The 27,688-nt window shown below is 72.9% G+C and overlaps 7 protein-coding genes across 8 annotated transcripts; 2 read left to right on the forward strand and 5 right to left on the reverse strand.

The window, feature by feature from the left end:
• Positions 1–2,147: 2,147 nt before the first annotated feature.
• Positions 2,148–6,603, forward strand: PRRT3 (proline rich transmembrane protein 3). The gene is made up of 4 exons (XM_068694975.1): positions 2,148–2,383; positions 3,109–4,216; positions 4,297–4,440; positions 4,701–6,603. Exons 2-4 carry the CDS (start codon positions 3,124–3,126, stop codon positions 6,449–6,451), a joined length of 2,988 nt encoding a protein of 995 aa, XP_068551076.1. The 5' UTR covers positions 2,148–2,383; positions 3,109–3,123; the 3' UTR covers positions 6,452–6,603.
• A 53-nt stretch (positions 6,604–6,656) lies between these two features.
• CRELD1 (cysteine rich with EGF like domains 1) lies at positions 6,657–10,073 on the reverse strand. Of its 2 annotated transcripts, XM_068694982.1 has the most exons (10): positions 9,867–10,073; positions 9,062–9,144; positions 8,885–8,995; positions 8,699–8,790; positions 8,439–8,615; positions 8,234–8,329; positions 8,052–8,135; positions 7,846–7,941; positions 7,617–7,760; positions 6,657–7,524 (listed from the first exon to the last, which is right to left on the reverse strand). In XM_068694982.1, the coding sequence occupies exons 1-10, from the start codon at positions 10,056–10,058 to the stop codon at positions 7,304–7,306; spliced, it is 1,296 nt and encodes a 431-aa protein (XP_068551083.1). In that variant the 5' UTR covers positions 10,059–10,073; the 3' UTR covers positions 6,657–7,303. The 2 variants fall into 2 exon arrangements, with proteins under 2 accessions (XP_068551083.1, XP_068551084.1); XM_068694983.1 differs by lacking the exon at positions 8,052–8,135.
• Positions 10,074–10,210: 137 nt separating this feature from the next.
• IL17RC (interleukin 17 receptor C) lies at positions 10,211–13,967 on the reverse strand. Its single transcript, XM_068694976.1, has 17 exons — positions 13,686–13,967; positions 13,593–13,614; positions 13,189–13,514; positions 12,970–13,081; positions 12,856–12,900; positions 12,575–12,714; positions 12,397–12,456; positions 12,224–12,278; positions 11,929–12,113; positions 11,803–11,853; positions 11,688–11,733; positions 11,471–11,583; positions 11,333–11,401; positions 11,198–11,255; positions 11,020–11,115; positions 10,900–10,938; positions 10,211–10,822 (listed from the first exon to the last, which is right to left on the reverse strand). The coding sequence occupies exons 1-17, from the start codon at positions 13,791–13,793 to the stop codon at positions 10,236–10,238; spliced, it is 2,112 nt and encodes a 703-aa protein (XP_068551077.1). The 5' UTR covers positions 13,794–13,967; the 3' UTR covers positions 10,211–10,235.
• A 319-nt stretch (positions 13,968–14,286) lies between these two features.
• Positions 14,287–18,433, reverse strand: IL17RE (interleukin 17 receptor E). The gene is made up of 16 exons (XM_068694978.1): positions 18,191–18,433; positions 18,084–18,099; positions 17,716–17,871; positions 17,518–17,615; positions 17,307–17,430; positions 17,084–17,223; positions 16,931–16,999; positions 16,755–16,821; positions 16,483–16,670; positions 16,340–16,387; positions 16,212–16,257; positions 15,961–16,109; positions 15,811–15,879; positions 15,675–15,726; positions 15,482–15,583; positions 14,287–15,342 (listed from the first exon to the last, which is right to left on the reverse strand). The coding sequence occupies exons 1-16, from the start codon at positions 18,290–18,292 to the stop codon at positions 14,723–14,725; spliced, it is 2,046 nt and encodes a 681-aa protein (XP_068551079.1). The 5' UTR covers positions 18,293–18,433; the 3' UTR covers positions 14,287–14,722.
• A 51-nt stretch (positions 18,434–18,484) lies between these two features.
• On the reverse strand, positions 18,485–20,195 carry JAGN1 (jagunal homolog 1). The gene is made up of 3 exons (XM_068694988.1): positions 20,069–20,195; positions 19,365–19,465; positions 18,485–19,236 (listed from the first exon to the last, which is right to left on the reverse strand). Exons 2-3 carry the CDS (start codon positions 19,451–19,453, stop codon positions 18,774–18,776), a joined length of 552 nt encoding a protein of 183 aa, XP_068551089.1. The 5' UTR covers positions 19,454–19,465; positions 20,069–20,195; the 3' UTR covers positions 18,485–18,773.
• Positions 20,074–22,035, forward strand: RPUSD3 (RNA pseudouridine synthase D3). The gene is given in 9 exon segments (XM_068694987.1): positions 20,074–20,277; positions 20,679–20,723; positions 20,812–20,908; positions 20,982–21,089; positions 21,170–21,254; positions 21,337–21,463; positions 21,554–21,696; positions 21,786–21,830; positions 21,832–22,035. Coding segments are annotated over 9 exon segments (945 nt in total). The 5' UTR covers positions 20,074–20,111; the 3' UTR covers positions 21,961–22,035.
• Positions 22,036–22,285: 250 nt separating this feature from the next.
• On the reverse strand, positions 22,286–27,687 carry LOC137862601 (tubulin monoglycylase TTLL3-like). The gene is made up of 13 exons (XM_068694836.1): positions 27,396–27,687; positions 26,995–27,113; positions 26,774–26,885; positions 26,597–26,692; positions 26,304–26,474; positions 24,846–25,124; positions 24,592–24,720; positions 24,179–24,392; positions 23,927–24,083; positions 23,700–23,848; positions 23,391–23,625; positions 22,859–23,294; positions 22,286–22,779 (listed from the first exon to the last, which is right to left on the reverse strand). The coding sequence occupies exons 1-13, from the start codon at positions 27,396–27,398 to the stop codon at positions 22,357–22,359; spliced, it is 2,523 nt and encodes an 840-aa protein (XP_068550937.1). The 5' UTR covers positions 27,399–27,687; the 3' UTR covers positions 22,286–22,356.
• Position 27,688: the final 1 nt, after the last annotated feature.

A 27,688-nucleotide genomic window follows, 5' to 3' on the forward strand; every position in this document is an offset into this window, starting at 1 on the left:
CTCGGTCATTCAGCAGCCCCTGTTCCTGCAGAGCAAATCCTCCCAGGACATCCAGCCGTGACTGTAAGTTTCCACTGCTTCAAATATTTCTGTCACGTTTGAGCTTTGATCGGAGCTGCTGCTGGCAAAAGAAGCATTTCGATATTGACAAAACAGGTCTATTACCGTGAGTCCGCATGGCCCAGTGCTGTCCTCCCACGGGGAAAGGCTGGGATCCTTTCCCTGAATTTAATAAAGCCATTGTTCCATCACAAATACCGAGTGTTTCTGTATTGTTTCTTCGGGAGAGGCAAGGTCCTGCTTCAGCAGGTGAACAGGGAGCTGCTCGTTAGTGTTCAGCTGCCCTGAATCATGGCACTGGGAGAATTACTTTTTTTCAGCTCCCTGGTGTTTAAGGAAGGAAAGCACTGCCCTTACCCTTTACCGTTGATTTGGTGGTGTTAATGAGTGAGAAGGTGGGGGTGGGCAGGCCTGAGGAGCCCCCAAGCTCTGGGGTCCCCCTGGGCTGGCAGAGGGGCTGCTGAGGCCGTCCTGTGGCCGACAGCTGCAGGCAGCACCATCTGCATCCCTTCCCTTTACATTTCCCTTCTGTAGCTGCCTCCCCTGCACTGCAGCAGCTCTGAGGGGCACAAAAGGGGCTTGAGGATCCGTCTGTGTTTTGGGGAAGCACTGATGTTGGTGTCTGCGGGGCTGGAGCAGGCTGAAGGTCCGTGCTGCAGGCTGCCAGCCCGGCAGCGCATCACTGAGCTTGGAGGGACCTCTGGAGGTCTCTGCTGCAAGCCCCCGCGCCTGGCCGGCACCCTGAGGACATGCCGGGGTGCAACGGGGGGGCTTGCACCAGGGACCCCCGGCCTCCCACACCATGGCTCGTGGCGGGGTTGTGCATGATGGTTTCGTAGAAAGGGGCTGGGGTTGCAGCTGGGTGCGGTGAGGAGCAGCAGCACGCGGTGCTCCCCCCGCTCCGGCCACCTTGGGGGGGACATGGGGTAAGGCCCTGGGGAGCAGCGGGTCCCACCTGGCCCCACAGCCCGGTTCCCATTCAGGGTCTCCTCCAGGGGTTTCGCTGCCAGCGTTTATCCCAATAAGGCTGCGCCGTGCTGCAACTCCCCTGCTGGCTCCGAGAGACAAAAATGGAAGTGTGTGCACAGCCCTGTGTGGGGCCGCCAGCCACCGCCTGCCTCGCGTTCCCTGCCGGCACGGCGCTTCCCACCCCTCGGCGAGGATTTCCAGGGCGTGTGGCCACCGAGTTCAGCCTCCAGCCCCTGGAGCCAGCTGTGCTGCCCTGCACACAGGGTCCTCGCTGTTGTGGGGCAGCCGGCACGTGTATTTGGGGGTCTCATCCCAGCCCTTGCTGAAGTACCCCACGTGCAGTAGCCACGAAGACGCAAAGAGGGGCTCCGTGCTGCTGGGGGGCAGGCAGAAGGGGCTGCTTTCTCCTGATACACCCCACATCGGCCCACCTGCACTGAGTCACTTGGCAGAGGAGCAAACCGCAGCTGGCACAGGGGGACGGGGATGTGGCTGCTTTCCCCGTGCCGCAGTGGCTGGGATCTGTGGGGCGCAGCCGGCCCCGCCACCACGGCCCACGCCTGGCCCCATCACCACCCCCTGGGCCCTGCCGCTGCCCGGCTCCCCCCGTGCGGCCTCCCCAGCACTAATCCCTGGATTAGCCGCCCGCCCGGCTGCCTTTGTGGGGACAGGCGTGCCGGCATTGCCCAAATTCCCCAGCCCTGCGCTCAGCGGGATGCTGCAGCCCCAATGCTGCAGGGAGCAGGGGAGATGAGGGCCCCAAAATGCCCCGTGCACCCATGGCAAGCCCAGCACGAGCCCAGTGCCCCCAGTTGGGGCTGTGGCAGGGACTGGGGCTGGGGGCACACGGGCACGGGGCTGTGCCAGGGGACCTGGGGTGCGCCGCGTCCCCGCGGTGCTGGGCTTGCAGAGCCCTGAGCCGCTGACACTTCACCGGGCTGCGGCCGTGCCAAAGTGCCGGCTGGAGCCCTGGCAGGGCGCACGGCTCTCCAATTATCTCATTAGCTAATCACCCGCCTTGGCAGGGCCCCTCAGCAGGTGAGGGGCAGGGGGCGTCAGCGCCCCCCGCGCGCCTTTTGGGGTCACGGTGCGCACAGCCTGGCCCCACCGTGCTGGGGACCCGTGCGCCCTAAGGAGGTGATGCTCCGCGGGGACATCCCCGGGACCCGCATCCCCGATCCGAGCCGTGCCGATCCGAGCCGTGCCGCCCCGCGCCGCCGCGCCGCCGCCCCTCCCGGTGCCGGGCGGGCTCCCGGCGCGGGTGCCCGCGGCTCGGAGCGGCGCGTGACCGGCCGCCGCCACCCGCTCCGCCGCAGAGCCCGGCCCGCACCGGCACCGGCACCGGCACCGGCAGGTCAGCGGGGGGGCTGCGTTGGGCCGCTGCCGGTACCGGCACCGGGGCCTCCCGGGCTGCGGCGGGCGGCGGGAGGGGGCTGACCCGCACCGCGGCCCGGGCACCGCGCAGCGCGCACCGGGCAGCGGGGCCGGCCCGGCGCGCTCCGGGTTCCCCGGGATGCGGTGGCTGCGCCGGTCCCGGTTTGGTCCCGCCCCGCTGCACCGGGCGGCCCCGGGCCGGGCTGAGCCGTGCGGTGGGGGCGCACCGGGCCGGGCCGGGCATCCCCGGGGGGAGGCAGCCGGGGACGCGCCAAGGTGAACGGTGCGCGCCCGAGCGGGGCCGCCGGCACCGGGCGCACCGGGGACACCGGGGACACCGGGAACACCGGGCACAGGGCCACCGGGGATGCTGGGGGCGGGCGGCACAAGCACCGAGGAGCGCCCGCAGTGGGGACGCTGGGAACGGGCAGATGGGGAATGGGGGTCACCGGGGATGGGGCCTGCCGAGGGGGGGGGGACAGCTGGGAACAGGGCCCCGGGAATGGTGTGGGGGGGTCCGGCCCCATCCCCAGGCAGCGGGGTCGGTGTGGGGCCCAGGCCCTGCTGGGCACGGGGGGGGTTGTGTGTGGGTCCCCCCCATCGTGCCGGGTGCGGTGCTGCACGCGCCGTGGTGCTGGGCACGGCACCGGTGGCCTCTCACCGTCCGCCACGGGTCCCGGCTCACCGAGCGCCCTGTTCCCACAGGGTGAAGGGCTCGCCATGGCTGCAGCGTGGCTCGTCACCTGGGGGCTGCTCCTGGCCACCGGGGTCCCCGCCGGGGCCCGGGGGACGCTGTCAGTGGAGCTGCCGTCGGATGGGACCCCCCAGCGGGGCAGGGACCCCCTGTCCTGGGCACACCAGCAGCCGGTCCCCTCTCCTGCTTGGGACGCCTCGGGGGAGCTGAGCGGTGCCGGGGGCCCTGACAGCGAGCACTGGGGGGGTGGCAGCCCCGTGCACTGGTCCCTGCTGCCACAGCCGGGGGCTGTCACCGGGGCACCCCGGGGGACGGGGATGAGCCTGGCGGGCAGCGCAGCCCCGGCTGTGGTGGAGGAGCCCTTCATCGCCTGGCGAGGAGGGGAGGCCGAAGGCCAGCACGGCCCCTGGGGGAGGACACGGCTGCCCCATGGCTCTGCATCAGGGACACCGGCCCCCAAAGTGCCCACGGACATTGGGCCGGGCTCCCCGGGGCCGCCCTGGGCCATGCAGGGAACGTCCGTGTCCAGGCAGAGTGCCACCGTGCCAGCCAGGACCCCTGGCCCCCGGCCGACCGTGTCCACCATCGCCCTGACCCCCGAGCCGACAGAGGGGACCAGGACGGGGACATCAGAAGCACACACATGGGGACAAACAGCGGCCCCGGGCCCTCCTGGGGAAGTGCAGGAGCCGCGGGGCCCCCCCAGCACTGCCCCTGTCCCCCAGCCCGCGGGCACGGGGCCAGCAGAGGGTCCCCACGCCAGCCCTGGCTCTGTGCAGCCGACATGGGGCAGACGTGGGGACACGGGGAGCCCCCCCAGCCCCTCCCCGGCTCTGCCCAGCTCTGTCCCGCTGCTGCTGGGGGGGCGGGGGGGCTCATCCTGGGGGCTGGTGCCCGAGGTAGCCCAGGAGGGCCGGGCTGAGACGTGGACCTGGGCACTGCCTGCCCACCAGAGGAGCACCCGCAGGGCCCCGCTCAGCAACGCCACCGCCGGGGACACGGCGTCCGCCAGGCCAACGGGGCTGCAGGGCCCCCAGCCCACCCCGGGGGCTGCCCTCGGCACCAGCCCCACGCCGCTGCCCGTCTCCAGCACAGCCTCCCCCGGCACTCCCTATGCAGGTAGGAGCTGGCACAACGTGGGGACCCCCCCCCTGTGGTGACCGAGCCCCCGTGGGTGCCAGCTCTCCCCTCCCTCGCAGGGCTGCTGCCTGAGCAGGACGTGGGCACCCCGCAGCGTGTCCGGGGTGCCGTGGGTCCCGAGAGCATCCCGAATGCCACCGTGCCTGCCCCGCAGCCAACAACCCATCCCGTGGCAGGGACACCCCCCGGGACCAGGCGCTCAGGTGAGGAGGGGATGCGGGTGAGCCCTCTGCCAGCCTGGGGCCGGGGTTTTGGGGGGGCCAGCAGCTATCTTGGGCCACCCGGCTGGGACGCGGTGCCACCTTCAATCAGGATTGTGCCCGGCGATGGCCCTAATCTACTGCCCGCGGGGATTAATGCTGAGAGCTGGCAGGGCTGGGGCTTCCCTGGGGGGTCAGGGACGTGACCACTGCCCACGTGTTTGGGGCACCCCGCTGACAAACCGCCTCCTCCCTGCCCGCAGACACCTCGGGGACGCAGCCCCCGGCCACCAGCACCACCGCGTCCCCCTCGGCCACGTGGCGGCGAGGAGTGGTTTGGGTGACGACGCAACGCGCCCCGTGGCGTCCCCCAGCACCGGAGCCGGAGCCAGAACCGGAGCCCAGCCACCCGGCACCGGGTGCCAGCTCCTGCCCGGGGTCCCCGTGCTCCGATGGGGGCTCCAACACGACGGCGCTGGGCTGGGCCGAGCTGCGCCGCCCGCTGCGCCTGGCCTGGGCCGCCCACGCCTACGCGGTGGCCGCGCTCTGCCTGCTGCTGGCCCTGGGCTGCCTGGGGGGGCTGGGGGCGGCCGCGGCGCTGCGCCCACCCCACCTGCCCCTGCTGCTGGGCGCCCAGGGGCTGCTGCTGGCCGCCAGCCTCCTGCGGGCCACCCTGCTGCTGCTGGACCCCTACGGGGCGCGCGGCCGCCTGCCGCCCCGCGCCCTGCTGCTGCTCTGCACGGCCCCCTTCCCGCTGCTGCTGGTGGCCTTCGCCCTGCTGCTGCGCCGCCTGCAGCGCCTGGCACAGCTCCGGCTGCTGCCCACCCCCCTGGGGGGGCTGCCAGCACTGGGGGCCGCGGCCGCCCTGCAGAGCGGGGCGCCGGCTGCCGCCGACCTGCTGTGGCCACGCGTGGGGCTGGCCGCCGGGCTGGCGCTGCACGGGTTGGGGTGCGCGGCCGGGGCGCTGCTGCTGCTCCTGGGGGGGCTCCGGGGGGGCTGGCGGGCGCTGCGAGCCCCCCGCCGCGAGGGGCCGGGGTTACGGCGAGGGGCGCGGGCGCTGCTGGCGGCGGGGGCGCTGGGGCTGCCCTGCTGCGGGCTGCAGGTGTACAGCGCCCTGTGGCTGCGCGGAGGCCTGGGGCCCCCCGGGCGCTGCGGCTGGCCCTGCTGGGCGGCGCAGTGCTGGATGCGTGCCGGGGAGCTGGGCGCCGGGCTGGCCTTGCTGGCGGGCGCCGCCGAGCCCCTGTGGGGCGGCCGGCACGGCACCAACACCGGGCACTCGTGCTGGGCCAAGGCGCTGCGGTATTTCTGCGCCGGGCGCAAGGCCCAGGCGCCCGAGTACCCCAACAACTGCTACGACCGCGCCGAGCGGGCGCCCAGCGGCGACATCTCCAAGAGCCTGATCCGCAACCCGGCCGAGCAGCTGCCGCTGCGGGCGCTGAAGGACAGCAACGAGGCGCGGGCGGGCACGGCGCTGGGGGCGGCGGGGCTCAGCCCCAAGTGCCCCAACGCCGCCGCCGCCGTGGTGGTGGCCGCCCGCGAGCGGGGCTCCTCGGCCTCCCTGGGGGACCTGGCCTTCCGCCCGCCCTCGCCCATCGACCTGCGGCGCAGCATCGACCAGGCGCTGTGCCGCCGCCACCTCCTGCGCGAGGGGCTTTTTGGGCGGCCTCGGCGTGGCTCCGGAGCCTCGCTGCGCGCCGCCGCCGAGCCCCCCGGGCTGGCTCGCTGCACCTCGCTGACCGAGCTGCCCGGGCCTCGCGGGGACTCGGTGGCCTCCGCCAGCTCCTTGGAGAGCTCCTCGCTGAAAATCAGCTGGAACCCCTGGCGCCACGGGCTGTCCTCGCCCGACAGCCTGCCCCTGGAGGAGGCGCCCAGCCGGGCGCAGCTGCTGGCCCACCAGGAGCCCCCCGCGCTCCCCCAGCCCCCCGACTCGGAGCGCGAGGCCCGGCGCAGCTTCCTGGCACTCAGCAAGCAGGTGGACGCCCGCAGCCTCTCCAGCGACACCATCGAGCTCTGAGATGCTGGTTTTTGGGGGGGGCGGGGGGGCCGGGCAGAGCCGTGTCCTGTCCTCCCCCCCTGCTCCCCGATCCTGCAGCCGGTGGGAAGCGGGAGCTGTCCTCGGCTGGCTCCGTTTGTGCCAAAACAGAGAAATAAAAGTTTATGTCCCGAGCTGGCCCCCCCATTGCCTTCTCCGCTTGCCCCCCCTCACAAGCAGAGCCGGGCCAGGTGTGCAGAGCTTTATTCCTGAGATATGGACACACGGACAGATGGGCACACCCTGACGGACAAACCACGGACAAATGCAACGGCCACGTTCATGCATCCAGCAGGGCCCCCCCCACCCCGGCACGGTGCTGGGGGCTCCCCCCTCCCCAGGGACCCCCGGCTGCCCTCACCCTGCCTGGGGACACAGGAGCTGGGGGGGGGGGGGGACACAGGCTCAGCCCTGGGGACACGGGAAGGGGGACGCGGGGGCTCTGTGCGGACCCAGCCCTGCAGCCCCCCCAGTCCTGCCCCCCCGTCTCCTGTCCCTCCCCCCCAGCTCAGCAGGGCCGCGGGGTGGGGGCACAGTGCCAGCATCTGGGGGCTCCCCAACAACCTGGGCGAGCCCCCAGTGCTGCGGGGGGGCCCCGCACCCATGCCACAGCACTGTGCACCCCCTCCAACACACGAGGGGTGGGGGGCAGCATGCTGTGCCCCCCCGGCAGGCCCCGAGCAGCACGACACCCACGGGACCGGACCCCAGTACTGCAAGGAACGGGGTGGGGACGGACCCTACTCTACCGGTGGGGGTGCTGGGGGGGGGGGGGGGGGCACATGCAGGGCAGGCGCAGCCCCGAGGCCACCACCGCGTGCAGGGTCCCCGGAGCTATCTGCCCTTCATGAAGCCGTCGAGGACGCGGTCGCTGCGGTCGGACAGCCAGTAGCCGGCCATGGCAGCCACGGCACCGATGAAGATGGCGGTGAACACCATGTCGCCCTTGGCAGCCAGCGTGGCCAGGGCGCAGATCATCACCCCGAAAAACATCTGCTGCAGCACCACCACCTCGTCCTCCGTCACGTCGTCGAAGAAGCCCTTCTCCGGGGCGTCTGCGAGGACGGCGCCGCTGAGCGAGGGCACAGCAGGACCCCCCCTTTGGTGCCCCCCATCCCACCCCAAACCCCCCAAATCCCATCCGTACCGGGGGGTTTCTCCTCCACGCACTGCCCGTCCCGGCGCACGTGGCCCTGGGCGCAGACGCAGCGGTAGCCGCCCTCGGTGTTCTCGCACACCTCCTGCACCCCGCTGCACACGGGCTCCTCGCTGCTGGCGCACTCGTCCACGTCTGCAGGGAGGCAGGAAGGGCTCGGGCTCGGGGTATGGGGGTTGTGGGGTGTTTGCCCCCCCCCCAGCTCACAGGGGTCGCTCACCCAGGCACTTGGCCCCGTCCCGCCGGTACCCCTTGTTGCACTTCTTGCAGCGCGCCGGCCCCGCGCCCATGCAGCCGATGCAGGCGGTGGAGCAGTCTGTGGGGTTGGGGGGTTGGAATTAAGGATGGGGGGGGTCACCGCCACCCTGCTCCGGGCTGGATCAAACCCAGAGGAGCTGGGGACATGGGGGGGGGGGGGCACCCCACCTCGGCACTCGTAGGAGCCCTCGGTGTTGACGCAGAACTGGTTGGCCCTGCAGTGCGCCATCTCCGTGCCGCACTCATCGATGTCTGCGGGGGGGGGGCACACGGAGACGCCACCATCCCACCGAGCCCCCCCCTTAACACCCCCATCCTGAGATAGCCCCCCCAATCCCCTTCACACCCACCGATGCAGCGGTGCTCGTGCAGCACCCAGCCCCTCTTGCAGCGCAGGCAGCTCGAATCCTCCGGCCCCGTGCAGCGCCCGCAGGCTCGGTAGCACTCTGCCGGAGCGGGGGGCACAGCGGGGAGGGGGTGGGCACGGGGCCGGAGAGGGCATGGGGGGGGGGACACCGGGGGGGCTGCCCAGCTCCCCGGCGGCACGGCGCCTACCGGCACACAGCAGCTGGCTCTGGTTGCGTGAAGCCTCGTAGTAGCCGTCCCCGCACTCGGCGCAGTAGGGCCCCCCGTAGCCAGGGCTGCAGACGCAGAGGCCGGTGCCCCCCCGCGTCCCCTCCCCGTCACAGCGCCCGTTGCCGCTGCAGGGCTGCTGCCGGCCTCCGGCGCAGGCTGCGGGGATGCAAATAGTGAGGGGGGGGGCCCCCCTATTTTCCAGCACCCCCATTTTCCCCCACCCCCCCCAAGTGACTCACGCAGGCAGTCGGGGCCGTAGGTGCCGGGGGGGCAGCAGAGCGCCAGGCGGTCCATGCACAGCCACTGGAAGAAGTCGGGGTGCTGGTGGCGCCTGGGGGGGGGGCACACGCGGTGCTCAGGCCCCGTGTCCCCCCCCCTCATTCCCCCCCCCCCAGAGCCCCCCGCCGTGCCCCCCCCCAGCTCACTCGTGGAACCACCAGCGCTCCACGTGCTCCTCGCTGCGCTCCAGCAGCTGGTGGCAGGCGAAGTCCGAGGGGGGGCACACGCTCTCCAGCACCTCCAGCAGCCGGGTCTCACTGCGGGGATGGTTTTTTTAGGGTGGGGGGGGCCATATAACCCCCCCTGCCCTGCCCCAGGCTCACCTGTGCTTGTACTTGGCCAGCTTCTCCTCCTCCCAGGCCGTGTTGCCCCCCCCGAAGCCCTCGTGCTCCGTCCGCTCCAGCCCCTGGGCATGGGGGGGGGGCAGCCGACGCACCGGTGGGACCCTGCAGCTGCCCCCCCCTTAGCACAGCCCCCCCCACCCGTGGGGATCACCCCAACCCCGCCCCATGGGGAGCGCCCCATGCACAGCCGGTGGCACCGATGTCACCCCCGTGTGCCACCCCTATGACCCCCCCCCAGAACATGTCACCCCCCCCCCAAACCACATCACCCCCCAGCCCCCCCGTGCTGTGGGTGCTGTCACCCCGTGCCCCCCCCAGATGTCATCCCCCATGAAGTCACCCCCCGAGTTGTCACCCCCCCCCTAAAAGGTGTCACCCCCCAAGTTAAGCCCCAAAGATGTCACCCCCCCAGGATGTCACCCCCTGTAAATGTGCCCCCCCAATATCACCCCCCAAATATCACCCCCCTAAAGATGTCACCCCAAATGTGCCACCCCCCCAAAAGTGTCCCCACGTTGCCACCCCCCAATTTAACCCCCAAACGCGCCCCCCCCAGGATGCCACCCCCCCAACGGGTGTCCCCCCCAAGTTGCCCCCCCCCAAAAGCTGTCACCCCCCAAGCTAACCCCCAAATGCCCCCCCCAACATACCCCCCCCACGATACCCCCCCAGCTGCCACCCCCAAAGGTGTCACCCCCCAAAAAGAAGTGTCACCCCCCAACACCCCCCCATGATGCCCCCCCCCCCCAATACCCCCCCCGCTGCCCCCCCCCAATCTCCGCACCCTGCTGAAGCTCTCGGCGAGGCCCCTGCAGGCCCCGCAGGGCTCGGCCCCGGGCGGTTCCCGGCTCTGCTCCGCTTGGGGCCCGGTGCCCGCAGCCCCCAGCAGGACCCCCCCGAGCAGCGCCACCCCCAGCAGCGCCCCCCCCCCGACCCCCCCCCCACCACCGCCCGGCGGCCCCCGCCGCGGCCCCATCCCTCCAGCCCCGCCCCTCGGCGTGGGCGGCGCGCGCTGACTCAGCTCCCCCCTCCCTCCACCAATCACCGCGCGCGTCCCGCCCCCTCCCGCCCCTCTCCGCCAATCCGCTCCGCCCACTTTTGGCGCGCTTTAAAGGGCCCGCCGCCCTCTTTTTCTCTTGCCCACCACGTGCTTTTATTCCCCCAGCGCCCCCCGAAGCCGCCGCCGCAGCGCCTCCTCCAGGGGCCTCAGCCCCGGGTTTCGACGCCCCGCCAGGACCCGCAGCAAGCGGCCGGCCTGGCTGGGCAAAGCGAAAGCCGGGGCCGCCCGCAGCACCGGGGGCACGGCCGCCACCGTGGCCTCCAGCCGCGCCACCACGTAGCGCCCGCCGCCCGCCGCCAGCACCGGCACGGCGCAGGACAGCGCGGCCGCGAAGGCGTCGCACGGGGACACCGCGGGGACAGGGCCGTGCCGGTAGTCCGGGCTGCTTCCAGCCTCCGGTGACCCCGGCACGGCCCCGTCGGCGGTGTCCCAGCGCCGTGCCGCCGCCTCGGCCGCTGGGGAGAGGAGGATGAGGATGGTGTCCCCGGCACGCAGCGCCCGGCGGTGCTGCGCGTGCAGCCAGGGCAGGGTGCCCCACGCCGCCGCCCCGGTGCCACCGCCCGGTGCGGCCACCACGGCCATGCCCAGCGGGCGCAGGGCTGCCGCCAGGGCGCAGGCGGCGCGCTCGGCCGCCGGCTCGGCTGCGTGCAGCAGGAGCATGCGGCGTCCCCGCAGAGGGGCTGCGGGAGAAGGGCAGGGATTAAATAACCCCGCATTGGGGTGTTTTACCCCAAAGGGACGCACCCGTTTTGCTCACCTTCATTGCCGTAGCCAGCCCTCAGGGACTTGAGCCAGCCTGCGGGGAGGGGAGGCGGTGAGGTTTGGGGCTGGGCGAGCACCCCAAGGGGCGCACGGCCCCGCCGAGCTCCGCGCTCACCTTTCAGGTCCTCCTTCTTCAGCAGGAGCAGCAGCAGGATGCAGGCGGCGCCCAGCAGCAGCCCCATCCAGGCCAGCGCCCAGCGGGTGCGCAGGTCTGCGGGGCGGTGGGAGGGGGTCAGCGCCCACCCAGGGGTCCCGGCACGCCACCCCGCAGCCCTGCCCTCCCCCTTACTCACATTTGTGCATGGGACAGGCCCACAGCGCGACCCCGCTGCTGTTATCAGGGCGCCAGAGCTGTGGGGACAAGGACTTGTCACTCACCGCCCTGCCCGTGCCCCCCGGGGCGCTGCGTGCCCGCTGCCCGTACCAACCTGCAGGCACTGCCCCGTCGCCACGTCCTCCTGCAGCTGCTGCTCCAGCAGCCCCGGGCGGCCGGATCCCTGCGAGGGGAAGGGGTTGTTGGCTGCGTGGCGGCGGTGACACCGCGCTGGGGACCAGGGGACGCTTACCGTGGCGGTGAAGCTGGCGAGGGGCGTGCAGCCGCCCCGCTCCAGGGCGCAGAGCGACGCGTTCCCCCCTGGTGCCATCAGCAGGAGGTCATCCCCGCGGCCGGGCAGCGCTCCTGGGGACACGAGGCAGTGGCTGGGCGCAGGGGCACAGCACCAGGGCTGGATCCAGCCCCTGGCACTGGCTCTGCCCCCCCAGCCTGCGTGCAGCAGTACTCACGGTCCTGCAGGCACTGCATCCGCCGGACCTGCCCGCCGCTCCTCACCTGCCGGAGACAGCGGGTGGGTGAGGCTGCTCACGGGGCAGCTGCGGGGTGATTTGGGGCACGTCCTACCTGCACGCAGAGGTTGGGGTGCAGCTGCAGCGCCCGGAACTCCTGGGGTCCCTGCGGGGAGATGGGCAGCCCCATCAGTGCCACCCGCCGCCCCTCCACGTGCCCCCGGTCCCTGGGGACGCTCACCTGCCCCGTGACGGGCTGCTGCAGGTCCGGTAGGGCCTGGCACGGCACGCCGGGTGCCGGGCTCCAGCAGGGCACCAGCTCGGCCGGGAGGTCGCAGGGTGCCGAGATGGAGCAGGCGAGTGCCTGCCCCGTGTCGTGCAGCACCAGCCGGGTCTGCGCCCACAGCCGCTCCCACGCCGCCGCGTCTGCACGGGGAGAGGGTGCGTGGGTGCGCCGGGGGTCTCAGGGCATCGCAGCCCCTCGGTCCCTGCACGGCCCAACGCCCTCCTGCTTGTGCCTCCCCCGGTGTGGGTACCGTGAGAGAAGGGGCACAGGGTGGCCCGCAGCGGGTCCTGGACCTCCAGCCAGACCTGGGGGGAGGAACAGAGCAGAAAAACAATTTGGGGTGCCCATGCTGGTCACCTCCTGACCCAGCCGGCTTCATCGTGTCCCTGGAGGGGGCCACACGGTGCCCGGCGGGGCGCCTACCTGCAGGCAGAGGCAGGGCAGCACCTCCTCCAGCGGCAGGCTGTAGTTCATGGGCCCGCTCTGCAGCCAGAACAAGACGGGGGTCACCCCACGGCACACCCCCAGGGTGACTGCCCCTTCCCGGGGATGGAGAGGCAGCATTTGGAGCGCGGGCAGTCAGGAAGGGGCTCGCACTCACCGCCATCACCGTGCGCCCCGACCCGCCGGCGCCGTGGCTGTGGTTGTGGTAGAGCCTCAAGGTGTAGTTGAGCCCCACCGCTGCCGCCTGCACCTCCACCAGCACCGCCTCGGGTCCCAGGGAGACCTGCAGCCTGGGCACTGCGCGCGGGAGGCTCAGGGCACCCCACGCCGGGCACCCCAACACCTCCCCGCAGCAGCCACGGGGATGGCACGGCTGGGTGGGGGTGTTGGGGACCCCCCCTCTGCCCCAGCACCCGGCACGGAGACGCCGGCACCTACCTTGGCACTGCGGGACGGCGACCTGGGCGTCTGGCCACGAGCAGTCTGCGAGGACAGGGGGGTCAGCAGGCAGCGGGAGGGCATGGGGACGCCGCGGGGGGGCCGGGGGCTCACCTGGCACCCGCTGCTTCTGGCTCAGCCAGCGGCGGCCACGAGCGTTGGTGTGCGCTGTCACGTGCAGCTCGGAGCCCAGCGGCGCCTCGAAGCACCGGAACCTCACCGAGCCCTGGGCAGGAAAACCACCGTGCTGCGGGGACGCCACGGCACCCGTGCCCACATCCCCACGCACCGTGGTGCCCGGGGCCGCCCAGCCCCGTGCCGTGCCGTACGTACCAGGCGGCGGCGTCCAGGCAGCACGGAGGTGAGCGGTGCCCAGACCTCCACGGCCACGCAGCGGGACGAGGCATACGAGTGGCTGGAGAGCAGCAGCAGCCCGCTGACGTTGTGCGGGGGCGAGGCGGTGGTGCTCGGCGACACGTCCCCGGCGTTGTCCCCATCCCGAGGGGCGCCAGGCTCCACGGCCAGGCGCAGGCGTGCCTGCAGGCAGGGCGAGCAGGCAGCGGGCCCCGCGCAGCGCAGCGCCGGCTCCAGACGCAGCCACACCAGGGCCAGCCCCGGGCCGGGCCCCGCCGGCTCCGTCCCGCACAGCACGTCGGCGTCTGCGGGAGACGAGGGCGGCCGTGGGCACGGGGGGTCCCCGCGGCTCATCCGACGGGGCCACGGCCGCTGGCACTTACCGAGGAGGCGGCAGGCGAGGCCCTACGGGGAGGCAGGCGTGAGGCCGGGGCCGGGACGCCCCGCGGCCCTGCGTGCCCGCGACGCCAACCCACCTGGGAGCAGGCCAGGGTGTCGCGGGGGGTCCCGTGCCCACCCGTTGCCACCGCCACCACCAGCAGCAGCAGCCCCAGCGTGTGCGTGGCGGGGCCGGGGCTCTCCATGGCCCCGGCCCCACTCCTCCCGTTCCCGTCGGCCCCGCTCCTGCTCCACGGGCCCCGCCGCCGCCACCGCCGCCGGCTCCCGCTTCCTGCTCCACTCCCGGACACCCGGGTCCTAGCGCGGCGCCGGCGACCGCCCCGGGGTGGGGCCTTCCCCCGCACCGATCCCACGGACGGGTGCCGGGTGCCGTGGCACCGCTCCTGCGTGGACGGCACACGGCGGTGCGGGGTCCGGGCTCGCCCCACGGGGCCTCTCCCGGCCCCACGGTTTTGGCACAGGCCCCGTGGCTGCCCCACAGCCCGGTGCGGGGCCTATCCCTGCCCCGCTGTTCCTGCACGGGCCCAGGCTGGCCCCACAGGCTGCAGCAGGGCTGGGGCACGGTGCTGGTACTGCAGGAGCCTGCCCCAATCCGAGCCCCTCCAGCCAGCCCCGTGTCGGTGTGACCGACTGCACCGGGCGGCTCTGACCCCCCCAGCACACTCCGGCTACACAAAACAAGGTGAAACCGTGCTTTTATTCCACCCGACGCAGCCAAGCACCCGTTCACAAAGCTGCAGCCCAGAACGGGCACGGGGAGCCCCTCGGAGCTGCGCCAGTCACTGCCCTGCACGGCCTCTCCAGCGCCGCCGCCGCGTCCCTCTGCCGGGCCCCACATCTCCTCCGTACAGCACCTGCTGGAAACCGAGCTTCCCCCTTCCCGGGGCAGCGCCTCCGCTCCGGCCCCAGGAGCCGGCCAGGCGGGGAGCCCCGCAGCGAGGGCCAGCCCCGCTCAGAGCTGAGCCCTCCTTTTGGGGCCCCCCCGCTGCCCTCCTGCAGCCACACGCTCAGCCCAGCCCCGTCCAGGTGCATCCTGCACCACCGGGGCCACCCTTGCGCACCCGGCGTGCGCCCAGCGCCGCTGCTCTGCCCAGCTCAGCCCCTGCGGGGGCACTCAGGTGCCGGGGGGCTGCAGCGGGGAGCCCGGACACCCACCGGAGCTACCCCCCGCCGCCTCTTTGCTCGCCTCCGCCTCCATCAGCCGGTGCAGGAGCCCCTTTGCCCGGCCACGGAGGCGGTGGCCGGGGCGGCCACCCCGCAGGGCACCCAGCAGCCGGGGCAGCTCCTGGGGCAGGCGGTAGGTGGGCAGGGGCCGCAGGGGTCGGGGGACGTCACGGGGGCTGCAGAGGCGGCTGAAGTAAACCAGCACCCAGTCCCGGCGGCGCCCCGCCGCCCCCAGCTCCCCGTGCAGGCAGGCCATGGCCGCCCCAAAAATATCGTGTGCGTCCCGGGGCTCCCCACCGCCCTCACCCCCTCTCCAGAGGCGGAAGAGCCGGGAGCTGCCCCGGCTCCAGAGCAGCAGGACGGTGCCACGCTCGCGGCCCACGCGGCCCCGCTGCGCGTAGAGCCAGGGCAGGGCCCCCGCGCGCCCCACGCCACCCGCTTCCCACAGGTCCAGCCGCACCTCACAGCCCAGCCCCGCGCGCAGCAGCTCGGCCAGGGCGCACACCAGCCCCAGGTGCTCCTCCGAGTCCGGGGAGTACAGCAGCAGCACGGGGCGGCCGCCCGCTGCGCCTGTAGGCAGAGGGGACAGCGGTGACAGCCCCGTCCTGGGGAGCCCCGGTGGCACCGCGGCGCCCCGTGCCACCCCAGAGACCTCCCCAGCCCTTGGGGTCACGGCGAGCCTCCCCTTCCCCAGATTTTTGCCCCTCACCGGCGGGTGGCCTCCATGCGCCGCGGCAGTTGAGGAGCAGCACGGTCAGCACCAGCCCCAGCGCCAGCCCCAGCCCCAGCAGCCCGAAATGCCTGCGTGAGACTGCGAGAGGGGCGGTGAGGGGGGGGGGAAGCCCCCACACCCCCCCCCCCCAGACCCCAGACCCTCCCGCTGGCTCCGGGGCCTCGCTCACCATCGGGGCAGAGCAGCTGCTTCCTGGCGAAGCGCACGTCAGAGCGCCAGACCTGGGGGACAGAGAGGGGTGAGGGGGGGACAGGGTTGGCCCCCACCCAGCGCGGGCACCACGGCGGGGCCGGGGGACACCTTACCAGCACGCAGCTGCCCAGGACCTGCACCGGCAGCAGCAGCGCCAGCTCCCTCGGGGCAGAGCCGTCCGGCTGCAAAGCACGAGGCAGGGTCAGCACATCCCGGGACAGCCCCCCCTGTGGTCCCCCCCCCCATGGCCCCGTGCCGCTCACCCTCGTGACGGTGTAGACGGGGGCCTCGGGCTCGCACTGCCCGGCCCGGTGCTGGCACAGCGCTGCGCTGAAGGACGCGGGGACGCTGGAGGTGAGGTGCAGGCGGAGCTGCAGCCCCCGGACGCTCAGGGACACGTTCCAGGCGGGCTCTGCAGGGACCAGAGACAGGGCTCACAGTCACCGTGGTGCGTGGGGACACCCGAGGGGACGGGGACAGCGTGGGACGGGGTACCCTGACCCATGGGGCTCACCTGGCCGGTGGGGACACTCCACATGGCTGCTGTTCCCATAGGAGAACTGGGGGGACATGGGGTCAGCTGTGCCAGCGTCCACAGCCCCCCCGGTGCCTTCCCAAGCACTGCCACCCCCGGGGGCTTACCCTGAAGCAGAGCAGGGGGTGCACGTCCACCTTGTCCAGCGTGTACACCTGCGGGGGCAGAGGGAGCGTCACCGACTGTCCCCAACCTGCGCTGGGGTCCTGTGGGTGCCCACACCACGGCACGCGAGGCCGGGCCCCCTTACCTGCTCCTCCTCGCTGGCCGTGGAGTTGGGGACGTCGTGGCAGGGCGCAGCCTCGGCTGTCACCTCCCTCCAGCACAGGGTGGCCCTGGGGCGCAGGGGGCAGCTGGCGCTCAGTGCCATCGCCATCTGGTCCTTGCTGCCGGTGCTGTAGTCGTGGAAGCGCACCGAGGACCACAGCTCGGGGCCGTCTGCGGGTACAGGGTCAGCGGGGTGGCAGACAGGGGGGGCTTGGTGTCCCCTTTTATGGGGCTGGGGTCCCCTTGGGCACTCACAAGCATCCGGCTGCTCCTGGAAGGGGCAGCGCTTGCTGCGCAGGCTGTCACGCTGCGGGTAGGAGGCCTGGGGAGGGGAGCAGAGCAGTGAGGCCGTGCCGTGTCCTCGCCACCCGTGTCCCCTCGCTGCACGGGCACGCGGAGAGCCCCCAGCTGCCCAGGGAGCAGTGACACACCTCGATGCACAGGCAGGGCACCAGGAACTCGTACGGCAGCGAGACGCGGTGGCCCCCCGGCACCAGGACCTGCGGGTATGGAAGTGGCACGAGCTGGCCGGGAGCGTGGGGACCCCCGGGGAGCGTGCCCCCCCCCAACCCCCCGGCTATTACCTGCCGGTGGAAGGGCCGGGGCAGCTCCTCGCACTCCAGGGCCAGCTGGTGGCACAGCCGCACCATCAGGGCAGGGCCCTCGGGCACAGCCACCTCGATGGTGCGCGCCTCGGGGACCCAGGCGTGGGTGAAAGCGGGCCCTGAGGGGGGCACAAATAAGGGGCAGGGGGGGTCAGCCGGTGCCAGCCCCACTCCAGGACCCCCCAGTCCTTTCCAGCCTCACCGGGGGGCTCGGCGGTGACCAGGTGGCTGCGGCTGATGGCCAAGCCTTGGTCGGGGACGGTGCGCAGGGACACCAGGACCTGCCGCCCGCTCTCCACCGGGAAGCAGTCGAACTGCACCTGCCACTGCGGGGAGCGGGGAGCAGAGGGGGTGAGCGTGCACCCCCCGTCCCCGTCCCCATCCCCGTCCCCCACCGAGCGCCCCGCACTCACCGGCGAGCTGCCCGGTGCCCGGTGCCGCCGCCACACCTGCAGCCAGCTGGCCCGGTTGGAGCCCAGCTCCAGGAAGTTGAGCTGCAGCCCGCGGAGCCCTGCGGGGACACCGGGAGAAGGGGGATGACACCCGGGGGGGTACGGGGACGGGCCCCACGACCCCGCTGCTCCCCTCCCGGTGCCCCCCCAGCCCCGTACCTGCGGCACGGAGGGCCAGGCGCACCCGCAGGCAGGGCTGGCAGGGCAGCGAGGGCTGGCACAGCCTCGCCGTGCTCAGCGCCAGGGCCGGCGGAGTCAGCGGGGACCGAGCGGGGGCTCCCCGGCGGCAGCGGGGGGGGCTCAGCGTGCTGTCGGCTACCGGGGAGAGGGGGGAAAACGGGGGCGGCCGTGCACCGGGCATCCCACGCACCGGGGAGCCCCGTGCACCGGGGAGAGGGGGGGGATCCCCACGACCCCCCCGTTCCCCCCTCCCCCAGCCCCGGGAACCGGCAGCTCGCTGCTCGCAGCCCGCGCCAGGCCCCGCGCACCGGGGAGGGGGGGGGGCCCCGCTCGGCGGCGACACTCACCGCTGGCCCGGCACTCCTGCAAGCGAACGGACGGCCATCAGCGCGCCTCGCCCCCGCTCCTTTCCCCCCCCCTTCTCCCTCCCTCCTCCCGGTGCCCCGGTGCTCACGAAGTTGGCGGAGACCCGCAGGCGGGGCACGGCGGCACCGGCGGGCGGCACCGACAGCAGCAGCAGCAGCACGGCGGTGGCACCGAGCAGAGGGAACCCCATGGCCGAGCCCTGCTCCCCCCGGTGCCGGTGCTCGGTCCCCGGTGCTCGGTGCCCGCCCCGGGCCGGCCCCGCCGCATTCCTCCGTTGGCACGTGCGGCCCCGCCCGGTGCGCGCCGCCGCGACCTGCTTTCGGCAGCGCTTCCTGCGCCGGCCCCCGCGCGGCGCACACACGCGTGGGAAAGCAGCGAGCTAGAGGCAGGGGGGGGCTTTATTTCCGTACCGGGACACAGCGGGGGGGGGGAAAGGGGCTGCCGAGCCCACGGGGGACGTGCCAGCACCGGGGGTCCCCGTGCCCTGGAGGTGAGCTCAGGGTCGTGGCTCGGTCCCAGACGCTGGTCCCAGGGGGTGGGCGAGGAGCTGCCACCCGTGGGGGCCACCCCGCAGCACCCCAGGGTGGGAGCGGAGCCGGTTTGGGCACGGAGCCCCCCCCCCCAAAAAAAAAAAAAAACGCTCCAGTTTTCGGGTGCCCGCTGGTCCCCGCTCACTTCTTCTTCTTCTCCTGCGTGCTGGTGAACCAGGAGTCCAGCAGCTTCTTGCTGTAGTAGAGCTGCCAGCCGTGCACCTGGGCGGCCACCACCACCACCAGGTACATGACGGAGACGGCGGAGAAGCCGAAAATGAAGCGGTACGCCTTGCCGTGCCGGTACAGCTGCTGCGCCATGGGGAACATCTCCATGGCCCCGTAAATGAGGGGAGCCACCGAGAAGAGCCCGGTGCTGATCATGGACAGCACCAGGTAGCTGATGTTGTTGCGGGGGAAGGAGAGGAGGCCCAGGAGGGAGGGCAGGATGCTGAGCAGGTAGGGGTACTCCCACTGGTAGGGCATGGCCACCCGGTCGTGGGGCAGCAGCTTGAGGTGCCCCACGCACATCTGCGCCAGCAGCAGCAGCCACAGCCCCACGTGCACGTAGATCAGGCGCTTGATCTCCGACTTCAGGGCCACGCTGCGGGGAGCGGGGGGGCTGACAGTGAGCGGGGGGGGGCAGAACACGGCCCCGGGGGGCTGGCAGTGACATGGGGGGCCATGCACGGCCCCGGGGGGGGGACAGGGGGGGACAGGGGGGACACCAACCTCATCTGGTAGTGCGAGGCCACCCGCTCCCGGTGCTGGAAGTCGCTGCCGTCGGTGCCGGTGGCGCGGGGACCCCCACGGGAGGCCATGGTGGGGGCAGCCTGAGGGCTGACAGCGTCAGGGGAACCCCGTGGGGCCCCCGGGACCCCCCCAGGACTCCCCCAGGACCCCCCCAAGACCCCTGAGACCCCCCTGGGACCCTCCAGGCACCCCCAGGACCCCCCTGGAAACCCCAGGACCCCCCCAGGATCCCCCCAGGACCACCCTGGGACCCCCAGAACCCCCCCAGGATCCCCCTGGGACCCCCCCGGGATCCCCGAGACCCCCAGGACCCCCCCGGACCACCGGGACCCCCCCTGGGACCCCCCCCAGGATCCCCTCGGGACTCCCCCACGACCCCCCCGGGACCCCCAGGAGCCCCAAGACCCCCCCAGGCCCCCCCCATACCCCACAGGACCACCAGGACCCCCTTGGGACCCCCCGAGACCCCCAGGACCCCCCCAGGACCCCCCCCGGAACCCCCGGGACCCCCCTTGGGACCCCCCTGAGACCCCCCCCCCGATCCCCCCAGCACCCCGTCGGGCACCCCTCGACCACCCCCAGCCCCCCCCGCATCCCCCCCCGGTGCCCCCTTCCCCGGTGCCCCCCCGGTGCCCTCCCCGCGCCCCCCTCCCGGTGCCCCCCCCCTTCCCGCCGCACCCCACCTGCTCCCGGGCGGCGACGCTCTGCCCGCCCTTCCGCCTCTCTATGGTCTCCGCCGCGGGCCGGCGGCCGCTCTATCCGCCCGGAGGCCTCGTCTCTATGATCTTTATGCGAGGGGGGGGGGCTCAGCCCGCTCGGCGCCGCGCATGCGCAGTGCGCCCATGGCGGGGGGGGGCGGCGGCGGGGCCGCGCGCGCGCTGGCGCGCGTGGGGTCAGCGGGGGCGCGCGTGGGGGGGGGGGACACGTGTGGGGGGGGGCGGGGGGGCGGATTAGGGTTAGGGGGCTGGGGGGGGCTGGGACACGCGTGGGGGGGCGTGGGGGGGGCGTGGGGGGGGCGTGGGGGGGGCGTGGGGCTGAGCTCGGTCACGCGTGGGGTGTGGGGGGGGCGTGGGGGGGGCGCCGTGTCCTCATCCCGACCCCCCCCCCGCAGGCAGGGGCGGACCCCGAGCCCCCAGGAGGTGCTGGGGGTGCTGGAGGCGGCCGTGCTGCACCGGAAGGTAAGGGGGGGGGGCGTGGGGGGGGGTCACGAGTGGGTTTGGGGGGGTCACGAGTGGGTTTTGGGGCACCCCACGCGTGGGGGGGCCCCCGCTGAGCTCCCACCGCACCCCGCAGGAGCCCTGCTGGCGCTGAACAAACCGCCCGGCCTGCCTGTGCTGGGTGAGTGGGGATGGGGGGGGCGTGGGGGGGTTACGGGGGGGTCACGGGGGGGGCACACACGCCACTGACCCCCCCCCACGCCCCCCAGGGCACCCCGGGGAGCTGAGCGTGGCCGCGCTGCTCCCGGCACTGCGCCGCCGCCTGGGGCTCCCCGCGGAGCTGCACGTGGTGAAGGCGCCCGCCAGGTATTTGGGGGGGGGACACACATGGGGGGGGGCTTTTTTTTTTGGGGGGGGGTCTCAGGGTTTTCTCCCGCAGGGACAGCTCCGGCCTCGTCCTCCTGTCCGGTTGTCACCGCACCACGGAGGAGCTGCAGCGCTTCTTCAGCCACCAGCGGCGCAGGGGGGGCTTCCCGGTCACCTACAGGTGGGTGCCCCCCCCCCACGGGGGTCTCTCGTGTCCCCCCCCACGAGGCAGGACCCCCCCCCTCACCCCTGTCCCCGCAGCGCTGTCACCGTGGGGGTCCCGGCGGAGGCGGAGGGCGAGATCCGCGTGGGGCTGTGCCATCGGCAGCACGGGGACGGGGCCGTGGTAAGGGGGTTTTGGGGGGGTTTGGGGGGAATTTTGGGGAGGGGGGGGCACACGGGGGGGCACTGAGGGTGTCCTGCTTTAGGTGGTGCCGGTGCCGTGCCCGGGGCGCCGCAGCGTGGCCCGGGGGGAGGTGAGGAGCACCCTGACCCGCTACCGGCTGCTGGGGGCTGCGGGGGGCTGCGCCCTGCTCCAGCTGCAGCCCAGGACGGGTGAGTGCCCCCCAGCCCTGCTCTGTGCCCCCCCCCTTGGGGACCCCCCCGCGGCACCAAATTCTGTGTTTCCCCCCCCAATTTTTGCAGCCTTCCCCGGGCAGCTGCGGGTTCACCTGGCCCTGCTGCTGTGCCCGGCGCTGGGGGACCACGAGCACGGCCCCCGCGTGGGCAGGGTGCTGGGGGAGCCCTTCCTGCTGCCCCCCCCGGACACCCCCACGCCTCGCACACAGGTAAATGGCCATCATTTACTTCGGGGGGGGGCATTTTTGTGCTGTCCCGTGCCGATAACCCCCCCCTTTAACCCTCCCACCCCCCCCAGGTGCTGGATGCGGAGCTGCTGCGCCGCCTGCGGCTGCCCCCCCGCGGCCCCCCCCCGCCTGCCCCTGCACCTCCACCTGCAGGAGCTGGCCCTGCCCCACGCCCCCCTGCGCGCCCCCCCGCCCCCCCACTTCCTACGCACCCTGCGGCTGCTGGGGCTGCCCCCCCCCGCCTAGCACAGCCGCTGGGTGGGGGGGGGACACACGCACAGCCCCCCCGCTTCCCCCCAATAAATCCCTACGTGGCCCCGAGCAGCCTGGTGTGATTTTTTCCTCCCGGGGGGGGGCTCCCCGTGTGCCCCCCCCAAGGCTGAGTCACCCCCGGTGACCGCAGGACCCCCCCTTTTGCCCCCCCCCTCACCATGCCCCAGTTCCCAGCCCTGCTGCGGTGCCGTTGGCCCCAGTTCCTGCCACAGCCCCACAGATCTGGGGCACGGGGGGGGCTGGTAACCGGTGCCCCCCCCCAGCCCTTACTCCCCCACACAAAGGCACAGAGCCGGGCTCTTTTCACAGCTGTATTTTGCCCCCCCCTGGAGCCACTGGGGGGAGATGGGGGGGGTCCAGGTGGGTGCGTCACGGCTCCTCTTCGTCCCCCCTGCCCCCCCCCTGCACCTTCTCCCCCCCCCAGGGCTGAGCTGCCGGCAGCAGAGGCAGGGGGCTGAGGCGAGCCCGGCCCTGGCGGCTGGGGGGGGCTCCCCGGGGGGGCAGGATGGGGCCGGTGGCACCGGGACGGCCACCAAGCAGGGGTAGAGCCACCGAGGGCTGGCAGCGCCGCTGCCCCTGCCCCCAGGGTCCCACAGCACCGGCCCCATCCTCTGCCCCCCCTGCTGCGGGTGGAGGGTGCAGGGGGGGGCACGAGGGAGTCCACGGCTTCCCGGGGGGGTCACGGGTGCTCGCCGTGGTGCCGGGGGGCTTGGGGGCGCAGCGGGGTCTCCGCAGCGAGCAGCCCTCCACCGCCAGCTTCAGCCCCAGGTAGGGAGGGGTGGGCACGGCCGCCTGTGGGGGGGGGCACAGAGCAAAGTGCTCGATCCCAAAACCGTGCCCAGCCCCCCCGCGTGCCCCCCCCGCCCCTCACCTGCTTGTAGATGAGCTCGAAGGCCCCGGTGGAGCAGTTGGGGTGCTCCCTGCGGTCGATGACGACGCGCAGCGTGTCGCGCTGCACCCCGGCGCACAGCCGCCCCGTCACCGCCGTGCTGCCGGCCATGGTGGGGCTGGCGTTGATCTCCAGCAGCCAGGGCCGAAAATCCTCCCCGAAAACAAAATCGGCCCCGTAGAGCTCGAAGCTGCCCTTCCGACCCCGCACCAAACCCTGCGAGCAGCGCACCGCCCGCACCACCGCCGCCTTCATGCCCGGCACCATCACCGAGCCCCAGGCGCCCTCCTGCCCGCGCTGCGCCAGGTACGCCTGCAGCTGCCGGCACGACCACGTCTTGTCGGGGGGCAGCCGGGGGTGCTGGGCCCCCCCGGGCCTGCAGCGTTGCTGGATGGCCTGGTTGCAGAGGTGGACGGCGCTGGGGGGGGGAGAGAGAGAGAGCGCGGTGGTGAGCGCAGGGGGGGCGAGAGGAAGGCGAGAGGAGGAGGGCGCACGGGGTGGGAGCGGCGCTCACGCGTCCAGGCGGCGCAGGGAGAAGGGCTGGGAGCAGAAGCGCAGGTAGCAGCGGCGGTAGAACCAGACGGTGAGCGGGTTCCAGTCGGTCACCAGGAACCACTGGCGCACGTCGAACTTGGTGCCGAAGATGAGCAGCGGGCGCTCCACGTATTTCTGCACCACCCAGCGGCCCTCCCGCGCCGCCTGGCCCGCCAGCCGCAGCACCTCGCCCAGCCGCGCCGTGCACGTGATGCCTGCGGGCACGGCACCGTGTGGGGACCCCCCCTTTCTGTCCCCGTTGTCCCCATCTCGCCCCCCTCCCAGCTACCTCTCCCCCGGGACGCGGCTGCGGGTTTGAGGATCCAGACGTTGTGGTCGCCCTCCATGCGCAGCTGGGGCAGGCGCCCCGCCAGGCGCTGCAGCAGGAGCTGGCCCTGCTCCCGCTGCGCCCCGCTCAGCCGCGGCACGGCCCCCTCGCTGCAAAAAAAAAAAGGGTGGGGGGGCTCAGCACCGACCCCAGGGTGTCCCCTGGGTGTCCCCGAGCCCGGCACTCACTGCACGGCGCGGTAGTAGCCCTGTAGGAAGCTGTCCCACGCGGCATCTGTGGTGCCGGGGGGTTTGGGGTCGCCGTCGATGTCCTGGTGGGTGAGGCTGCCCAGGTGCTGCCCACACACCCGCAGCGCCTCCTCCACCAGCTGGGCACCCGGACCCTCTGCGGGAGGGGGTGCGGGGTGAGGGACGGGGTGCTGCGCCCCTCCGAGGGACCCTCGGGGTGTGGGGTCCCAAACGGAGCCCCCCCCGCGTCACCTGGTGGCTCGGTGGGGTTTGGGGCCGCGTCCGGCCCCGCGGGCACCTCCTGAGCCTTTTCCAGCGCCGCTTTGAGCAGGCTGCGCGCGGCGGTGAGGCGGAAATCCTCTGCGGGAGGGGAGGCATGGCCCAGCCGGCTGCTGTGTGGGGGGCACGGGGAAAAGGGACACGGGGGTTGGGGGGGGCAGCGGGGGGGTCCGAGCCAGCCCCGAGCTCACCGATGAAGGCCTGGCGCTCGTCCGCGGCGCCCAGCCGGTAGCAGCGGGGGAAGAAGGTGTCGGGGTCGGCTTGGTCGAACCAGGGCAGGTTCCGCAGGGTGAGGCACAGCCCCTCCTGCGTAGAGAAGGGTGGCAGCCCCCCGAAAAACTCCCTCACCCCCCCCCTTTCACCACCCCATCCCCCCGCGGCCCCACCTTGGTGGTGAAGGAGCCCACGCGGCTGTAGTGGTTCACCACCTGCTCGGGCTGCAGCACGAGGCCCTGCATGGCGCTGCCGCGGGTGGTCCAGATGAAGTAGGGCACCTGGTCCCGCACCAGGCGGGACTGGGGGGGCACAGGGGGGCCGGCTGAGGTGGGAACCCCTCACCCCACAGCCTCATCGCCCCCTCTGCATGAGGGCGTCAGGATAAAGGTCCCACACCGAGCGGGTGCCCGGCCCTGTGGCTAACCATGAGGTCGTGGATGCCTTCGGGGTCCTCCTCATCCTGCTGCTCCTCCTCCTCCTCTTCTTCCTCCTCCTCATCATCCTCATCAGGCAGCCAGGAGGAGCTCGAGGTCTCGAGGGCACCCTGCCCGGCCTCGCCGTCACCACCTCCCTCCTGCTGCTGCTGCTGCCGGGGGTCACCCGCCCTGCCCGCGCCCCGCTCCTTCCTCTCCACCCAGCCCCGCGCCCGCAGCAGGCGGCGGATGACGGGGTGGGAGCCCTGCAGCATGAAGATCTTCTTCTCCTGGGAGGGGGGGGGACGCGAGGGCTGGGCGTGCTGCCCGCCCCCAGGGAGCTCGGCCCCAAAGCGGGGGATTTTTGGGGTCGGGAGCAGGCCCTCACCTTGATGGCCCTCTCCACGTGCAGCCTGACCTGCTTCAGCCGCTCAGGGTTGAGCCGGGGGCGGCCGCAGCCGCGCTGCCCCACAGGTGCCCCGTGCCCTGCGGGGACAGCTGAGCCCCAAAAGGGTGGGGGACAGCCCTTTGTGTGTCCCCCCCTGTCCCCAAGGGGCAGGGAGCAGGCACCCACCTGCTGTCCCTGCTGCTGCTTTCCCCGACCTCTCGATCCTCATGGTGGCCCCGGGGACACCCCGCTGCCACGAACCCCTCCTGGGGGGCACCCGGGACGCGCCAGCCCCTCGGCACCCCCCTCACCGCCACTGATCCCGCGTGGGCGAGGTGTGGGGCACCCCACGGAGAACTGGGGGGGCGAGGGAAGCTGCTGGCAGCTCCCCCACCCCTGAGAACTGGGTGCCCAAACCCCGCGAGCGGAGCAGGGGGCCTCCAAAAAGCAGGACGCAGCCCCCCCAAACCCTCCCCAAGCACCCCCTGACCCCCCAAAACCCCTCGGTGCCCCCCCCCCAGCACCCACCCCGGTCCTGCCCGCACCGCCGGGGTCGCCCCCGTTGTTTACCATTGCCATGGTGCCACCCCTCGGCCCCTCCCCCTTCCATAACCCCTCCCCCTTCTCCCTGAGGCCCCTCCCCGTGCCCCCCCCCTTCGTTTTAATCCCCCTCACGCCCCCAAAAATGACTTCAGCAGCCGTGAGTACAGCAAGTGACCGTTTAAAAAACACAACGCGACAGGACGGGGGGAGCGGGGCCGCCCGGCCCCACGCACGCACAAGCCCGGGGGGCCCCCGGCCACGGCACCGCCCCGGCCAGCGAGGAGCAGGGGGGGCGCAGCCGGTGCCCCCCCCTCGGGTCGGGGCCGCGGGGCTCGGCTCTCCTCCACCGGAACGGGCGGCCCCGGGGCTCTGCACAGGCGCCGGGAAGCCACGGAGTCATCAGCACCGCCTAGAACTGCGAGGGGAGAGGAGGGATGCGTCCGTCAGCTGCCCCCCAGCTCCTCAAAAAGGGGAGAAACCGCCCCAAAATGCTGCCACCCCCCTCCCCCAGCCCCGATCCCGGCGGTGAGAGCCTCACGTTTTTGAGGAACTCCTCCGCCACGATGCGGGCCCGGGCGTTGACGGAGAGCTTCATCTCGCTGATCTCCTTGTCGATCTCCTCCATGAAGTGGATGACGAAGTCCACCAGCTTGTGCTTGTACATCTGCTCCGTGTGGAAGTTGGTGATCAGGAAGCTGATGTCGTAGCCCTGGGGATGAAAATAGTGGGGTGAGCACCCGGCGGGCACCCCCACGGCCCAGCCCTGCGCTGGAGACCCCCGAGGGGGAGCTGGAAGCCCCCTTTGTGTGTGTGTCCCCCCCCCTACATCACCTCCACGGGCTTCCTGCGCAGGATGAAGAAATTCTCGGCCCTCATCATCATGAAGCGCATGAACTTGTGGCACAAAATCTTCTCGATCTCGTCAGCCTGGGAAGAGCACAGAGCGGTGAGGTGAGGAGGCCCCCTCCCGGTGCGAGCCCCCCGCCCCCTGCCACCCCCCCCCAGCACCTGCTTGACGGCGATGCTGACGCGCACGGAGTTGATGGAGCCCTCGATGAGCACCTTCTCCTTCTCGTTCCTGCTGATGATGACGGGCTGCAGCAGGAGCTCCTTGCTGCTCCTGCGGGAGGAAACGGCGCCGAGCGTGAGGGCGGGGGCGGCTCCGGGACGGTGCCCGGAGGTGCCCGGTGGTGGTGGGGGGGGGGGGGGAGCGGGGGGAGCGGCCGTACCTGACCTCCACCTCGGGCTTGTTGTGGCGCTCCACCACCTGCGAGGAGAAGTTCTCCAGGCACAGCGCGGCCTGCAGCGTGGCGCGCACCGCGTTCAGGTACGGGCGCAGCGTGGCGGTCTGCGGGGAACGGCACCGGAACCGGCACCGGAACCGGCACCGGCGTCAGCACCGGCAGCGGCAGCACCGGGCCCGGGACCAGGCCCCGGCCTCAGGCCCAGGCCCCGGACCCGGACTCAGCCTCAGGCCCCAGGCCCAGGCCCAGGCCCAGCTCCCGGTCCCGGTCCCGGTCCCCGCCCCCGCCCCCGCCCATCCCCGGTCCCGGTCCCTGTTCCCCGGTCCCAGCCCCTGATCCCGTTCCAGCCCCCGGTCCCGGTCCCGCCCGGCCCCGCCCGCCCGCACCATGGTGTCAGCCCGGTGCCGGTGCCGGTCCCGTCCCGCTCGGTTCCGCTCCTCTCCCGGGAGGCGGAAGTGGCCGCTCTCCTCTTCCGGGATGCGCGGCACCTCCCACTGCGGCGGGAGGGGGGAGGCGGGAGGAGCCCTCTGCGCGCCCAGCGCTCGGATCCACGCCAAAAGATCCCACCGCGCCTCCCCGAGGATTTATAACGCCTTTCAGAGCGATCCCGGCGGGGATATCGAGGAATGCGGCGGCAGAATCCCGTGGGAGCGGCTCACCCGCCCCCGCTCCCCCCCTC

This window comes from Anas acuta, chromosome 11 (assembly GCF_963932015.1).
Source record: "Anas acuta chromosome 11, bAnaAcu1.1, whole genome shotgun sequence".
Lineage (NCBI taxonomy): Eukaryota > Metazoa > Chordata > Aves > Anseriformes > Anatidae > Anas > Anas acuta.